Source organism: Coregonus clupeaformis, chromosome 8 (assembly GCF_020615455.1).
Source record: "Coregonus clupeaformis isolate EN_2021a chromosome 8, ASM2061545v1, whole genome shotgun sequence".
NCBI lineage: Eukaryota > Metazoa > Chordata > Actinopteri > Salmoniformes > Salmonidae > Coregonus > Coregonus clupeaformis.
The window spans coordinates 64,111,456-64,128,406 of record NC_059199.1 but is presented as its reverse complement, the minus strand read 5'-3'; the positions used below and the strand labels follow the sequence as shown (position 1 = coordinate 64,128,406).

Below are 16,951 nucleotides of genomic sequence, written 5' to 3'. Positions count from 1 at the left end.
GATGCCCCAGACCCAACTGGTAGGTGATAGGATGCCCCACCCCAGACCCAACTGGTAGGTGATAGGATGCCCCACCCCAGACCCAACTGGTAGGTGATAGGATGCCCCACCCCAGACCCAACTGGTAGGTGATAGGATGTCCCAGACCCAACTGGTAGGTGATAGGATGCCCCAGACCCAACTGGTAGGTGATAGGATGCCCCACCCCAGACCCAACTGGTAGGTGATAGGATGCCCCACCCCAGACCCAACTGGTAGGTGATAGGATGTCCCACAACAGACCCAACTGGTAGGTGATAGGATGCCCCACCCCAGACCCAACTGGTAGGTGATAGGATGCCCCAGACCCAACTGGTAAGTGATAGGATGCCCCAGACCCAACTGGTAGGTGATAGGATGCCCCAGACCCAACTGGTAGGTGATAGGATGTCCCAGACCCAACTGGTAGGTGATAGGATGCCCCAGACCCAACTGGTAGGTGATAGGATGCCCCACCCCAGACCCAACTGGTAGGTGATAGGATGCCCCACCCCAGACCCAACTGGTAGGTGATAGGATGCCCCAGACCCAACTGGTAGGTGATAGGATGCCCCACCCCAGACCCAACTGGTAGGTGATAGGATGCCCCACCCCAGACCCAACTGGTAGGTGATAGGATGCCCCCACCCCAGACCCAACTGGTAGGTGATAGGATGCCCCAGACCCAACTGGTAGGTGATAGGATGTCCCAGACCCAACTGGTAGGTGATAGGATGCCCCACCCCAGACCCAACTGGTAGGTGATAGGATGCCCCAGACCCAACTGGTAGGTGATAGGATGCCCCACCCCAGACCCAACTGGTAGGTGATAGGATGCCCCACCCCAGACCCAACTGGTAGGTGATAGGATGCCCCAGACCCAACTGGTAGGTGATAGGATGTCCCAGACCCAACTGGTAGGTGATAGGATGCCCCAGACCCAACTGGTAGGTGATAGGATGCCCCAGACCCAACTGGTAGGTGATAGGATGTCCCACCCCAGACCCAACTGGTAGGTGATAGGATGCCCCACCCCAGACCCAACTGGTAGGTGATAGGATGTCCCAGACCCAACTGGTAGGTGATAGGATGCCCCACCCCAGACCCAACTGGTAGGTGATAGGATGCCCCAGACCCAACTGGTAGGTGATAGGATGCCCCAGACCCAACTGGTAGGTGATAGGATGTCCCAGACCCAACTGGTAGGTGATAGGATGCCCCAGACCCAACTGGTAGGTTATAGGATGCCCCACCCCAGACCCAACTGGTAGGTGATAGGATGCCCCACCCCAGACCCAACTGGTAGGTGATAGGATGTCCCAGACCCAACTGGTAGGTGATAGGATGCCCCAGACCCAACTGGTAGGTGATAGGATGTCCCAGACCCAACTGGTAGGTGATAGGATGTCCCAGACCCAACTGGTAGGTGATAGGATGCCCCACCCCAGACCCAACTGGTAGGTGATAGGATGTCCCACCCCAGACCCAACTGGTAGGTGATAGGATGCCCCAGACCCAACTGGTAGGTGATAGGATGTCCCAGACCCAACTGGTAGGTGATAGGATGCCCCAGACACAACTGGTAGGTGATAGGATGTCCCAGACCCAACTGGTAGGTGATAGGATGCCCCAGACCCAACTGGTAGGTGATAGGATGCCCCACCCCAGACCCAACTGGTAGGTGATAGGATGTCCCACCCCAGACCCAACTGGTAGGTGATAGGATGCCCCAGACCCAACTGGTAGGTGATAGGATGTCCCAGACCCAACTGGTAGGTGATAGGATGCCCCAGACCCAACTGGTAGGTGATAGGATGCCCCACCCCAGACCCAACTGGTAGGTGATAGGATGTCCCACCCCAGACCCAACTGGTAGGTGATAGGATGTCCCAGACCCAACTGGTAGGTGATAGGATGTCCCAGACCCAACTGGTAGGTGATAGGATGTCCCAGACCCAACTGGTAGGTGATAGGATGCCCCAGACCCAACTGGTAGGTGATAGGATGCCCCAGACCCAACTGGTAGGTGATAGGATGCCCCACCCCAGACCCAACTGGTAGGTGATAGGATGTCCCACCCCAGACCCAACTGGTAGGTGATAGGATGCCCCACCCCAGACCCAACTGGTAGGTGATAGGATGTCCCACCCCAGACCCAACTGGTAGGAGATAGGATGTCCCAGACCCAACTGGTAGGTGATAGGATGTCCTAGACCCAACTGGTAGGTGATAGGATGTCCCAGACCCAACTGGTAGGTGATAGGATGTCCCACCCCAGACCCAACTGGTAGGTGATAGGATGCCCCACCCCAGACCCAACTGGTAGGTGATAGGATGCCCCACCCCAGACCCAACTGGTAGGTGATAAGATGCCCCAGACCCAACTGGTAGGTGATAGGATGCCCCAGACCCAACTGGTAGGTGATAGGATGCCCCAGACCCAACTGGTAGGTGATAGGATGCCCCACCCCAGACCCAACTGGTAGGTGATACGATGCCCCACCCCAGACCCAACTGGTAGGTGATAGGATGCCCCACCCCAGACCCAACTGGGAGGTGATAGGATGCCCCAGACCCAACTGGTAGGTGATAGGATGCCCCACCCCAGACCCAACTGGTAGGTGATAGGATGCCCCAGACCCAACTGGTAGGTGATAGGATGCCCCACCCCAGACCCAACTGGTAGGTGATAGGATGTCCCACCCCAGACCCAACTGGTAGGTGATAGGATGCCCCACCCCAGACCCAACTGGTAGGTGATAGGATGTCCCACCCCAGACCCAACTGGTAGGTGATAGGATGTCCCAGACCCAACTGGTAGGTGATAGGATGTCCCAGACCCAACTGGTAGGTGATAGGATGTCCCACCCCAGACCCAACTGGTAGGTGATAGGATGTCCCAGACCCAACTGGTAGGTGATAGGATGTCCCAGACCCAACTGGTAGGTGATAGGATGTCCCACCCCAGACCCAACTGGTAGGTGATAGGATGTCCCAGACCCAACTGGTAGGTGATAGGATGTCCCAGACCCAACTGGTAGGTGATAGGATGCCCCACCCCAGACCCAACTGGTAGGTGATAGGATGTCCCACCCCAGACCCAACTGGTAGGTGATAGGATGTCCCACCCCAGACCCAACTGGTAGGTGATAGGATGTCCCACCCCAGACCCAACTGGTAGGTGATAGGATGCCCCAGACCCAACTGGTAGGTGATAGGATGCCCCACCCCAGACCCAACTGGTAGGTGATAGGATGCCCCACCCCAGACCCAACTGGTAGGTGATAGGATGCCCCACCCCAGACCCAACTGGTAGGTGATAGGATGCCCCACCCCAGACCCAACTGGTAGGTGATAGGATGTCCCACCCCAGACCCAACTGGTAGGTGATAGGATGCCCCAGACCCAACTGGTAGGTGATAGGATGTCCCAGACCCAACTGGTAGGTGATAGGATGCCCCACCCCAGACCCAACTGGTAGGTGATAGGATGTCCCAGACCCAACTGGTAGGTGATAGGATGCCCCACCCCAGACCCAACTGGTAGGTGATAGGATGCTCCACCCCAGACCCAACTGGTAGGTGATAGGATGCCCCAGACCCAACTGGTAGGTGATAGGATGCCCCACCCCAGACCCAACTGGTAGGTGATAGGATGTCCCACCCCAGACCCAACTGGTAGGTGATAGGATGCCCCAGACCCAACTGGTAGGTGATAGGATGCCCCACCCCAGACCCAACTGGTAGGTGATAGGATGCCCCACCCCAGACCCAACTGGTAGGTGATAGGATGTCCCACCCCAGACCCAACTGGTAGGTGATAGGATGCCCCAGACCCAACTGGTAGGTGATAGGATTTCCCAGACCCAACTGGTAGGTGATAGGATGCCCCACCCCAGACCCAACTGGTAGGTGATAGGATGCCCCACCCCAGACCCAACTGGTAGGTGATAGGATGCCCCAGACCCAACTGGTAGGTGATAGGATGCCCCAGACCCAACTGGTAGGTGATAGGATGTCCCACCCCAGACCCAACTGGTAGGTGATAGGATGTCCCAGACCCAACTGGTAGGTGATAGGATGTCCCACCCCAGACCCAACTGGTAGGTGATAGGATGCCCCAGACCCAACTGGTAGGTGATAGGATGCCCCAGACCCAACTGGTAGGTGATAGGATGCCCCAGACCCAACTGGTAGGTGATAGGATGCCCCAGACCCAACTGGTAGGTGATAGGATGCCCCAGACCCAACTGGTAGGTGATAGGATGCCCCAGACCCAACTGGTAGGTGATAGGATGTCCCAGACCCAACTGGTAGGTGATAGGATGCCCCACCCCAGACCCAACTGGTAGGTGATAGGATGTCCCACCCCAGACCCAACTGGTAGGTGATAGGATGCCCCAGACCCAACTGGTAGGTGATAGGATGCCCCACCCCAGACCCAACTGGTAGGTGATAGGATGTCCCAGACCCAACTGGTAGGTGATAGGATGTCCCAGACCCAACTGGTAGGTGATAGGATGTCCCAGACCCAACTGGTAGGTGATAGGATGCCCCAGACCCAACTGGTAGGTGATAGGATGTCCCAGACCCAACTGGTAGGTGATAGGATGTCCCAGACCCAACTGGTAGGTGATAGGATGCCCCACCCCAGACCCAACTGGTAGGTGATAGGATGCCCCACCCCAGACCCAACTGGTAGGTGATAGGATGCCCCAGACCCAACTGGTAGGTGATAGGATGCCCCACCCCAGACCCAACTGGTAGGTGATAGGATGCCCCACCCCAGACCCAACTGGTAGGTGATAGGATGTCCCAGACCCAACTGGTAGGTGATAGGATGTCCCACCCCAGACCCAACTGGTAGGTGATAGGATGCCCCACCCCAGACCCAACTGGTAGGTGATAGGATGCCCCACCCCAGACCTAACTGGTAGGTGATAGGATGCCCCACCCCAGACCTAACTGGTAGGTGATAGGATGCCCCACCCCAGACCTAACTGGTAGGTGATAGGATGCCCCACCCCAGACCCATCTGGTAGGTGATAGGATGCCCCACCCCAGACCCAACTGGTAGGTGATAGGATGCCCCAGACCCAACTGGTAGGTGATAGGATGCCCCACCCCAGACCCAACTGGTAGGTGATAGGATGCCCCACCCCAGACCCAACTGGTAGGTGATAGGATGCCCCACCCCAGACCCAACTGGTAGGTGATAGGATGCCCCACCCCAGACCCAACTGGTAGGTGATAGGATGTCCCAGACCCAACTGGTAGGTGATAGGATGCCCCACCCCAGACCCAACTGGTAGGTGATAGGATGTCCCACCCCAGACCCAACTGGTAGGTGATAGGATGCCCCACCCCAGACCCAACTGGTAGGTGATAGGATGTCCCAGACCCAACTGGTAGGTGATAGGATGCCCCACCCCAGACCCAACTGGTAGGTGATAGGATGCCCCACCCCAGACCTAACTAGTAGGTCAGAGTTCACAGCAGGCAGCTCCCTCTCTGTCCACAGCAGCCCCAGGAATGCATACACTACACACAGGGTTTCTGGTCCAGTTGGTAAATCCTTGCTGGTCTAGAGTCCAGTAGGTAAGTCCTTGCTGGTCTAGAGTCCAGTAGGTACGTCCTTGCTGGTCTAGAGTCCAGTAGGTAAGTCCTTGCTGGTCTAGAGTCCAGTAGGTACGTCCTTGCTGGTCTAGAGTCCAGTAGGTAAATCCTTGCTGGTCTAGAGTCCAGTAGGTACGTCCTTGCTGGTCTAGAGTCCAGTAGGTACGTCCTTGCTGGTCTAGAGTCCAGTAGGTACGTCCTTGCTGGTCTAGAGTCCAGTAGGTACGTCCTTGCTGGTCTAGAGTCCAGTAGGTACGTCCTTGCTGGTCTAGAGTCCAGTAGGTACGTCCTTGCTGGTCTAGAGTCCAGTAGGTACGTCCTTGCTGGTCTAGAGTCCAGTAGGTACGTCCTTGCTGGTCTAGAGTCCAGTAGGTAAGTCCTTGCTGGTCTAGAGTCCAGTAGGTAAGTCCTTGCTGGTCTAGAGTCCAGTAGGTAAGTCCTTGCTGGTCTAGAGTCCAGTAGGTAAGTCCTTGCTGGTCTAGAGTCCAGTAGGTAAGTCCTTGATTGTACCTGGAGGGGAGCGGATGTTCTCAAAAATGTTCTTAGAAAGAGGATAAGTAAAAACCTGGTGGGTGTTCTTGCATAATAGAATGTTCTAGACCATGAATCCAAAAACAAACTGACAATCAGTAACGGACTGACAATAGTGCCACTTACCTGGGAAACATCACTCCTGTATGGTAACCCCTCCCCCTCTGTGTGCCCCACCCCCACAGCAGACGCATCATCAACCTGAGCCCGGTGATGGTGATTCCAGAGGAGCAGCCGGCCCAGCCAGCCCTGCCAGTCCAGCCTGAGGGCACGAGGGTGGTCTGTGGCCACTGTGGAAACGCCTTCCTGGTATGTGGCCAATCAGTGTGCCCTCTGAGCAGCAGTCAGCACCTTCTGGCCTATCAGAGACTAGCCGGTCGCAGAGCCTGTATTCATAAAGTGTCTCCGAGTGGTAGTGCTTGTCTAGGATCAGGTCTCCCTTGTCCATTCCTTATAATCAAAAAGGCTAAACTGATCCTAAATCAGGACTCCTGCACTGAGATGCTTAATGAAGGTGTTGTGCAGTCTTGCCAACGACAGTGATCATAGGAGTTTGACAAGACAGCACAAACAGATCTGGGACCAGGCTAATAAGTCAGAGACTGTCTGTGTGGTTCTCAGATCTGGGACCAGGCTAATAAGTCAGACTGTCTGTGTGGTTCTCAGATCTGGGACCAGGCTAATAAGTCAGACTGTCTGTGTGGTTCTCAGTGCTTGACTTCGGATGAAAGAGGAGCTGTCTTTTTTCAAGTTGGTCCTTTCACTGAAATTCCCAAATGACGATATGCTGTAGAGACAGACCTCTGATTATTCACTGTTAAGGATTCATACACATTTTGAGAGATGGAATTTCATGACTTTTCCATGACTTATCATGTCTTATCATGACTTATCATGACTTTTCCATGACTTATCATGACTTATCATGACTTTTAACCAAATTTCCATGACCAATAATTGGTGGCATCTCTATGTATCCTACAGTGAGGGAAAAAAGTATTTGATCCCCTGCTGATTTTGTACGTTTGCCCACTGACAAAGACATGATCAGTCTATAATTTTAATGGTAGGTTTATTTGAACAGTGAGAGACAGAATAACAACAAAAAAATCCAGAAAAGCGCATGTCAAAAATGTTATAAATTGATTTGCATTTTAATGAGGGAAATAAGTATTTGACCCCCTCTGCAAAACATGACTTAGTACTTGGTGGCAAAACCCTTGTTGGCAATCACAGAGGTCAGACGTTTCTTGTAGTTGGCCACCAGGTTTGCACACATCTCAGGAGGGATTTTGTCCCACTCCTGTTTTTATAGAATTATTCCCTCATTCAATGAATCAGGGATAACATGGCTAAGGCAGACTACTTCAAAGCAAGGTAGCTAACTAAGACATGTTTATCTATAACCTTATAAGGCTAGAATATTCATATCTCTCGGGAGATCTATGCTCAGCATGGAAGCTATTTGTCAAATAGGCTATTCTTAGAATACTTTATCAGTTTTTCAGTTTTTCCGCCTACTGATTAACAGAAGGGAATCCCAGCTTTCCAATAACAGTGTCAGATGTATTTGTCAGCAATGCCGGTGTAAAGGCGACAGTGAGTCAACGACATTCATTCTTAGGTCTATAGCTAAACCGTTAACTAGCGAGATAGCATGTTGCATGGCTAGCTAAACCGTTCACTAGCGAGATGGCCTGTAGCATGGCTAGCTAAACCGTTAACTAGCGAGATAGCCTGTAGCGTGGCTAGCTAAACCGTTCACTAGCGAGATGGCCTGTAGCATGGCTAGCTAAACCGTTCACTAGCGAGATGGCCTGTAGCGTGGCTAGCTAAACCGTTCACTAGCGAGATGGCCTGTAGCATGGCTAGCTAAACCGTTCACTAGCGAGATGGCCTGTAGCATGGCTAGCTAAACCGTTCACTAGCGAGATGGCCTGTAGCATGGCTAGCTAAACCGTTCACTAGCGAGATGGCCTGTAGCATGGCTAGCTAAACCGTTCACTAGCGAGATAGCCTGTAGCAATTCTAGTTACGTTTTGAATTAGCTATTTAGTTAGCCTATCATTGTTTTATAGAATACCTGCTGCTGAAATGTCTCAATCTCCAACAGTCTACTGGTCTGCATACACTGGATCCACAGACTAGATACTGCATACACTGGATCCACAGACTAGATACTGCATACACTGGATCCACAGACTAGATACTGCATACACTGGATCCACAGACTAGATACCTCATACACTGGATCCACAGACTAGATACTGCATACACTGGATCCACAGACTAGATACTGCATACACTGGATCCACAGACTAGATACTGCATACACTGGATCCACAGACTAGATAAGCTTGAACATGATATGAATACACGCTATTCAATACAGATCCCGCCTTCATTCCACTTTGATCAACCTTTTTTTGCCGCTGTGTGTGAATCCTGGCCGGTGATAGGCCACTTTGTTTTATAAAGGAGACCGTATGGCGCTCTGGACAGCTCCGGCCCAAGTCGAGCACTGGCGGTTCGGTGTGTGTGTTGGTTGTGTGTGTGTGTGTGTGTGTGTGTGTGTTGGTTGTGTGTGTTGGTTGTGTGTGTGAGTGAATGCTTAGAGTGTAGCACCCCCTTTTGCAGTCCCTTTTACTGTAGGGTAGTTGGTACGTTGGTAGCAGGTCGTTGTAGCGATACATGCAGTAGGAGTGCGTCCCAAATGGCACCCTATTCCCTATATAGTGCACTACTTTAGACCAGAGAATGGCACCCTATTCCCTATATAGTGCACTACTTTAGACCAGAGAATGGCACCCTATTCCCTATATAGTGCACTACTTTAGACCAGAGAATGGCACCCTTATTCCCTATATAGTGCACTACTTTAGACCAGAGAATGGCACCCTATTCCCTATATAGTGTACTACTTTAGACCAGAGAATGGCACCCTATTCCCTATATAGTGCACTACTTTACACCAGAGAATGGCACCCTATTCCCTATATAGTGCACTACTTTAGACCAGAGAATGGCACCCTATTCCCTATATAGTGCACTACTTTAGACCAGAGAATGGCACCCTATTCCCTATATAGTGCACTACTTTAGACCAGAGAATGGCACCCTATTCCCTATATAGTGCACTACTTTAGACCAGAGAATGGCACCCTATTCCCTATATAGTGTACTACTTTAGACCAGAGAATGGCACCCTATTCCCTATATAGTGCACTACTTTACACCAGAGAATGGCACCCTATTCCCTATATAGTGCACTACTTTAGACCAGAGAATGGCACCCTATTCCCTATATAGTGCACTACTTTAGACCAGAGAATGGCACCCTATTCCCTATATAGTGCACTACTTTAGACCAGAAATGGCACCCTATTCCCTATATAGTGCACTACTTTAGACCAGAGAATGGCACCCTATTCCCTATATAGTGCACTACTTTAGACCAGAGAATGGCACCCTATTCCCTATATAGTGCACTACTTTAGACCAGAGAATGGCACCCTATTCCCTATATAGTGCACTACTTTAGACCAGAGAATGGCACCCTATTCCCTATATAGTGCACTACTTTAGACCAGAAATGGCACCCTATTCCCTATATAGTACACTACTTTAGACCAGAGAATGGCACCCTATTCCCTATATAGTGCACTACTTTAGACCAGAGAATGGCACCCTATTCCCTATATAGTGCACTACTTTAGACCAGAGAATGGCACCCTATTCCCTATATAGTGCACTACTTTAGACCAGAGGATGGCACCCTATTCCCTATATAGTGCACTACTTTAGACCAGAGAATGGCACCCTATTCCCTATATAGTGCACTACTTTAGTCCAGGGAATGGCACCCTATTCCCTATATAGTGCACTACTTTAGACCAGAGAATGGCACCCTATTCCCTATATAGTGCACTACTTTAGACCAGAGAATGGCACCCTATTCCCTATATAGTGCACTACTTTAGACCAGAGAATGGCACCCTATTCCCTATATAGTGCACTACTTTAGACCAGAGAATGGCACCCTATTCCCTATATAGTGCACTACTTTAGACCAGGACCCATAGGGTGCCATTTGGGACACAGCCTACCTAGAGTAGCAGTACCCTGGTGTGTTGTTAAGGTTGTTGGTCCGTTATGTGTCTTGGTGTCTAGGGTAACGAGGACTCTGCCACGGCCCCTTCTGGTCTGGCTCTCCATGACAACAACACCTCTACAGACCAGGTCTCTATGAGCTGGGGGCACCCTGGGTCTCTAATAAAGCTTTAAATAAACTATAATACAGCTTTTATTCAGCTAGTAGCAACCTTCAACTAACCCCTAATCAAACTCAAATTGATGAGCAACATGAAATGAATTCGCCTTACACTAACGTCTAACATGTTATGGGTACGGCAGGTCCCTAATGGTGACACCCTACGCCAGCATCGCAGACAACAAAAAGAGAAGATGGTGGTATGTTCATAGTGATTGAAGGTGGTTGAAATCAGTGACGGGGCCTTTCGGTAGTCGTTAGTTGACTGTAGAGTAGAACTGAATAACGTGTTTGTATTAATCTGTGTGTCAGAGAGAGAGAGATGTCTATTCTCTGTGCTCTCTAACAACTGCGCTCGTCTTTTCCTCTGCAGTGGATGGAGCTCCGATTTAACACGCTAGCAAAATGCCCTCACTGCAAAAAAATGTAAGTTCCTCAAACTTCAAATCATTCAAAGGCGCTGGACCAGGTTATGTCCAAGACCATTCAACGTTCTCTCTGTTGGTTGCTTGGTGATTGGAGTTTACCCAGACTCCACTAGGGCCACTTCAGCAGCTGATTTGTGGTGCTTCTCAGGATTTGCAGACTCTAGTCCTTAGTTAATCTAGAGCAGCGTTTCCCAAACTCGGTCCTCGGGACCCCAAACGTGCACCCCTTGTGGTCCCGAGGACAGAGTTTGGGAAACCCTGATCTAGAGGTATGACCGGCATAGCTGCTGAGCGTGAGGCATCACCCCCTGTAAATTCAGAATGTAAAAAATCATGACGGTCTCAGCAGCTTCAATTAAACCAGCGAGGAGGAGGGAATAAAGATATATAGAAACCCAGGAAGACTAGAGAGAGAGGAGAGGAGAGGAGGAGGGAATAAAGATATATAGAAACCCAGGAAGACTAGAGAGAGAGGAGAGGAGAGGAGGGAATAAAGATATATAGAAACCCAGGAAGACTAGAGAGAGAGGAGAGGAGAGGAGAGGAGAGGAGGGAATAAAGATATATAGAAACCCAGGAAGACTAGAGAGAGAGGAGAGGAGAGGAGGAGGGAATAAAGATATATAGAAACCCAGGAAGACTAGAGAGAGAGGAGAGGAGAGGAGGAGGGAATAAAGATATATAGAAACCCAGGAAGACTAGAGAGAGAGGAGAGGAGAGGAGGAGGGAATAAAGATATATAGAAACCCAGGAAGACTAGAGAGAGAGGAGAGGAGAGGATGGAATAAAGATATATAGAAACCCAGGAAGACTAGAGAGAGAGGAGAGGAGAGGAGAGGAGGGAATAAAGATATATAGAAACCCAGGAAGACTAGAGAGAGAGGAGAGGAGAGGAGGAGGGAATAAAGATATACAGAAACCCAGGAAGACTAGAGAGAGAGGAGAGGAGAGGAGGAGGGAATAAAGATATATAGAAACCCAGGAAGACTAGAGAGAGAGGAGAGGAGAGAGAGGAGGAGGGAATAAAGATATATAGAAACCCAGGAAGACTAGAGAGAGAGGGAGAGGAGAGGAGGAGGGAATAAAGATATATAGAAACCCAGGAAGACTAGAGAGAGAGGAGAGGAGAGGAGGGAATAAAGATATATAGAAACCCAGGAAGACTAGAGAGAGAGGAGAGGAGAGGAGAGGAGGGAATAAAGATATATAGAAACCCAGGAAGACTAGAGAGAGAGGAGAGGAGAGGAGGAGGGAATAAAGATATATAGAAACCCAGGAAGACTAGAGAGAGGAGAGGAGAGGAGGAGGGAATAAAGATATATAGAAACCCAGGAAGACTAGAGAGAGAGGAGAGGAGAGGAGAGGAGGAGGGAATAAAGATATATAGAAACCCAGGAAGACTAGAGAGAGAGAGAGGGAGAGGAGGGAATAAAGATATATAGAAACCCAGGAAGACTAGAGAGAGAGGAGAGGAGAGGAGGAGGGAATAAAGATATATAGAAACCAAGGAAGACTAGAGAGAGAGGAGAGGAGAGGAGAGGAGGAGGAATAAAGATATATAGAAACCCAGGAAGACTAGAGAGAGAGGAGAGGAGAGGAGAGGAGGAGGGAATAAAGATATATAGAAACCCAGGAAGACTAGAGAGAGAGGAGAGGAGAGGAGAGGAGAGGAGGAGGGAATAAAGATATATAGAAACCCAGGAAGACTAGAGAGAGGAGAGGAGAGGAGAGGAGGGAATAAAGATATATAGAAACCCAGGAAGACTAGAGAGAGAGGAGAGGAGAGGAGAGGAGGAGGGAATAAAGATATATAGAAACCCAGGAAGACTAGAGAGAGAGGAGAGGAGAGGAGAGGGAGGAGGGAATAAAGATATATAGAAACCCAGGAAGACTAGAGAGAGAGGAGAGGAGAGGAGGGAATAAAGATATATAGAAACCCAGGAAGACTAGAGAGAGAGGAGAGGAGAGGAGAGGAGGGAATAAAGATATATAGAAACCCAGGAAGACTAGAGAGAGAGGAGAGGAGAGGAGGAGGGAATAAAGATATATAGAAACCCAGGAAGACTAGAGAGAGGAGAGGAGAGGAGGAGGGAATAAAGATATATAGAAACCCAGGAAGACTAGAGAGAGAGGAGAGGAGAGGAGAGGAGGAGGGAATAAAGATATATAGAAACCCAGGAAGACTAGAGAGAGAGGAGAGGAGAGGAGGGAATAAAGATATATAGAAACCCAGGAAGACTAGAGAGAGAGGAGAGGAGAGGAGGAGGGAATAAAGATATATAGAAACCAAGGAAGACTAGAGAGAGAGGAGAGGAGAGGAGAGGGAGGAGGGAATAAAGATATAGAAACCCAGGAAGACTAGAGAGAGAGGAGAGGAGGAGGGAATAAAGATATATGAAACCCAGGAAGACTAGAGAGAGAGGAGAGGAGAGGAGAGGAGGAGGGAATAAAGATATATAGAAACCCAGGAAGACTAGAGAGAGAGGAGAGGAGAGGAGGGAATAAAGATATATAGAAACCCAGGAAGACTAGAGAGAGAGGAGAGGAGAGGAGAGGAGGAGGGAATAAAGATATATAGAAACCCAGGAAGACTAGAGAGAGAGGAGAGGAGAGGAGAGGGGGGAATAAATATATATAGAAACCCAGGAAGACTAGAGAGAGAGGAGAGGAGAGGAGGGAATAAAGATATATAGAAACCCAGGAAGACTAGAGAGAGAGGAGAGGAGAGGAGAGGAGGAGGGAATAAAGATATATAGAAACCCAGGAAGACTAGAGAGAGAGGAGAGGAGAGGAGAGGAGGAGGGAATAAAGATATATAGAAACCCAGGAAGACTAGAGAGAGAGGAGAGGAGAGGAGGAGGGAATAAAGATATATAGAAACCCAGGAAGACTAGAGAGAGAGGAGAGGAGAGGAGGAGGGAATAAAGATATAGAAACCCAGGAAGACTGGAGAGAGAGGAGAGGAGAGGAGGAGGGAATAAAGATATATAGAAACCCAGGAAGACTAGAGAGAGAGGAGAGGAGAGAGGGAATAAAGATATATAGAAACCCAGGAAGACTAGAGAGAGAGAGAGGAGAGGAGAGAGGAGGGAATAAAGATATATAGAAACCCAGGAAGACTAGAGAGAGAGGAGAGGAGAGGAGGGAATAAAGATATATAGAAACCCAGGAAGAATAGAGAGAGAGGAGAGGAGAGGAGGAGGGAATAAAGATATATAGAAACCCAGGAAGACTAGAGAGAGAGGAGAGGAGAGGAGGAGGGAATAAAGATATATAGAAACCCAGGAAGACTAGAGAGAGAGGAGAGGAGAGGAGGAGGGAATAAAGATATATAGAAACCCAGGAAGACTAGAGAGAGAGGAGAGGAGAGGAGGGAATAAAGATATATAGAAACCCAGGAAGACTAGAGAGAGAGGAGAGGAGAGGAGAGGAGGGAATAAAGATATATAGAAACCCAGGAAGACTGGAGAGAGAGGAGAGGAGAGGAGGAGGGAATAAAGATATATAGAAACCCAGGAAGACTAGAGAGAGAGGAGAGGAGAGGAGGAGGGAATAAAGATATAGAAACCCAGGAAGACTAGAGAGAGAGGAGAGGAGAGGAGGGGAATAAAGATATATGAAACCCAGGAAGACTAGAGAGAGAGGAGAGGAGAGGAGGGAATAAAGATATATAGAAACCCAGGAAGATTAGAGAGAGAGGAGAGGAGAGGAGGAGGAATAAAGATATATAGAAACCCAGGAAGACTAGAGAGAGAGGAGAGGAGAGGAGAGGAGGAGGGAATAAAGATATATAGAAACCCAGGAAGACTAGAGAGAGAGGAGAGGAGAGGAGGAGGGAATAAAGATATATAGAAACCCAGGAAGACTAGAGAGAGAGGAGAGGAGAGGAGGAGGGAATAAAGATATATAGAAACCCAGGAAGACTTGGGAGAGAGGAGAGGAGAGGAGAGGAGGAGGGAATAAAGATATATAGAAACCCAGGAAGACTAGAGAGAGAGGAGAGGAGAGGAGAGGAGAGGAGGAGGGAATAAAGATATATAGAAACCCAGGAAGACTAGAGAGAGAGGAGAGGAGAGGATGGAATAAAGATATATAGAAACCCAGGAAGACTAGAGAGAGAGGAGAGGAGAGGAGGGGGGAATAAAGATATATAGAAACCCAGGAAGACTAGAGAGAGAGGAGAGGAGAGGAGAGGAGGGAATAAAGATATATAGAAACCCAGGAAGTGGAGAGAGGAGGGGGAGGAGGGAATAAAGATCCCAGGAATGTTTCTGAACCTAGTCACATGAGGGCCATGTGATGTGAGGGGCAGTGGAGTCTTATTGAGGATCTACAGGGAATACACACACAAAGCTAGACATGTGACTCACCCTTGGCTCTTTCCCCTGACCCAAGCCATCCATTCAGGGCCTCTCTAGCTCACAAGATCATTTAGACGCGCCTGTAACGCCTGGCGGAGTTGGATCAATGTGAAACTAGCTACAGTAGTTTCATTAAAGCCACATTCATGGATTTCATTGGCTTGGCCTATAATTTATTTAATTGGCTAGGCCTATAAGTTATTTAATTGGCTTATACACATTTTTATTGGTTAGGCCTATAAAGCCACTGTCTAGTTCTCCCTCTCTCTCTCTCTCTCTCTGACATTTTTTCAGATACATAAATTGATATCTGTCCAGAAACTATCTGTCTGTCTGTCTGTCTGTCTGTCTGTCTGTCTGTCTGTCTGTCTGTCTGTCTGTCTGTCTGTCTGTCTGTCTGTCTGTCTGTCTGTCTGTCTGTCTGTCTGTCTGTCTCTGTCTCTGTCTCTGTCTCTGTCTCTGTCTCTGTCTCTGTCTCTGTCTCTGTCTCTGTCTCTGTCTCTGTCTCTGTCTCTGTCTCTGTCTCTGTCTCTGTCTCTGTCTCTGTCTCTCTCTCTCTATCTCTCTCTCTATCTCGCTCTCTCTCTATCTCTCTCTCTCTATCTCTCTCTCTCTATCTCTCTCTCTCTATCTCTCTCTCTGTCTCTCTCTGTCTCTCTCGCTCTCTCTGTCTCTCTCTCTCTCTCTCTCTCTCTCTCTCTCTCTCTCTCTCTCGCTCTCTCTCTCTCTCTCTCTCTCTCTCTCTCTCTCTCTATCTCTGTCTCTCTCTGTCTCTCTCTATCTCTCTCTGTCTCTATCTCTATCTCTCTCTCTCTCTCTCTCTCTGTCTCTCTCTCTGTCTCTATGTCTCTCTCTCTCTCTCTCTCTCATATAAATATATAAAATATCTTTCTCTCTCTCTCTCCACCCTATAGATCGTCTGTGGGTAGTGCTCTTCCAAGGAGGCGTTGTTGTGCCTACATCACTGTGGGAATGATCTGCATCTTTATCGGAGTGGGATTAACAGTAAGTACTGCCGTTTAACAGTAAGTACTGCCGTTTAACAGTAAGTACTGCCGTATTTCCCCCGGCTGAAACAATGTCTGCATCCCAAATGGCATGCTAAATTCCCCTTAAAGGGCAATACTTTTGACCATGTCCCACAGGACTCTTGGCCCTGGCTGTCACACTACTCTATGATCCCTGGTCAGAAGAAGTGCACTATATAGGGTGTCATTTGGGAAGCAGACATCCCATATTTACCAGACTCAGGCACAACATATTCTAATCATCATAATCAGATAATAATCATAATAATTATAGAAAGAATTTACTAGGCCTCCCGAGTGGCGCAGCGGTCTAAGGCTGTGTCATTACCGGCTGTGACCGGGTGTCCCATAGTGCTGCGCACAATTGGCCCAGCGTCATCCGGGTTAGGGGAGGGTTTGGCCGGGGTGGCTTTACTTGGCTCATCGCGCTCTAGCGACTCCTTGTGGTGGGCCGGGCACCTGCAGGCTGACTTCAGTCGTCAGTTGAATGGTGTTTCCGAGGACACATGACTCGACCTTCGCCTCTCCCGAGCCCGTTGGGGAGTTGCAGCGATGAGACAAGATCGCAATTGGATATCACGTAATTGGGGAGAAAAAGCTGGTAAAATACAAAAAAAATCTACTGTGTGTGTGTATGGATGTTGGTCTGGGGAGGTCATTCATTACATTTTACATTTCAGTCATTTAGACGTTCTTATCC

The 16,951-nt window shown here is 49.4% G+C and overlaps 1 protein-coding gene across 4 annotated transcripts in view; it reads left to right on the top strand.

Annotated features, from left to right (window-relative positions):
* Positions 1-16,951, top strand: part of LOC121572226 (type 2 phosphatidylinositol 4,5-bisphosphate 4-phosphatase) — a 46,341-nt gene that overhangs the window by 27,666 nt on the left and 1,724 nt on the right. For 2 of the 4 annotated variants that reach the window (XM_045222136.1, XM_041884166.2), the window contains exons 4-8: positions 6,350-6,473; positions 10,335-10,403; positions 10,578-10,634; positions 10,808-10,860; positions 16,138-16,228. In XM_045222136.1, the coding sequence (XP_045078071.1) occupies positions 6,350-6,473; positions 10,335-10,403; positions 10,578-10,634; positions 10,808-10,860; positions 16,138-16,228 (394 nt within the window). The remainder of the gene's footprint in view (positions 1-6,349; positions 6,474-10,334; positions 10,404-10,577; positions 10,635-10,807; positions 10,861-16,137; positions 16,229-16,951) is intronic. The other 2 variants (XM_041884168.2, XM_041884169.2) reach the window with 2 other exon arrangements.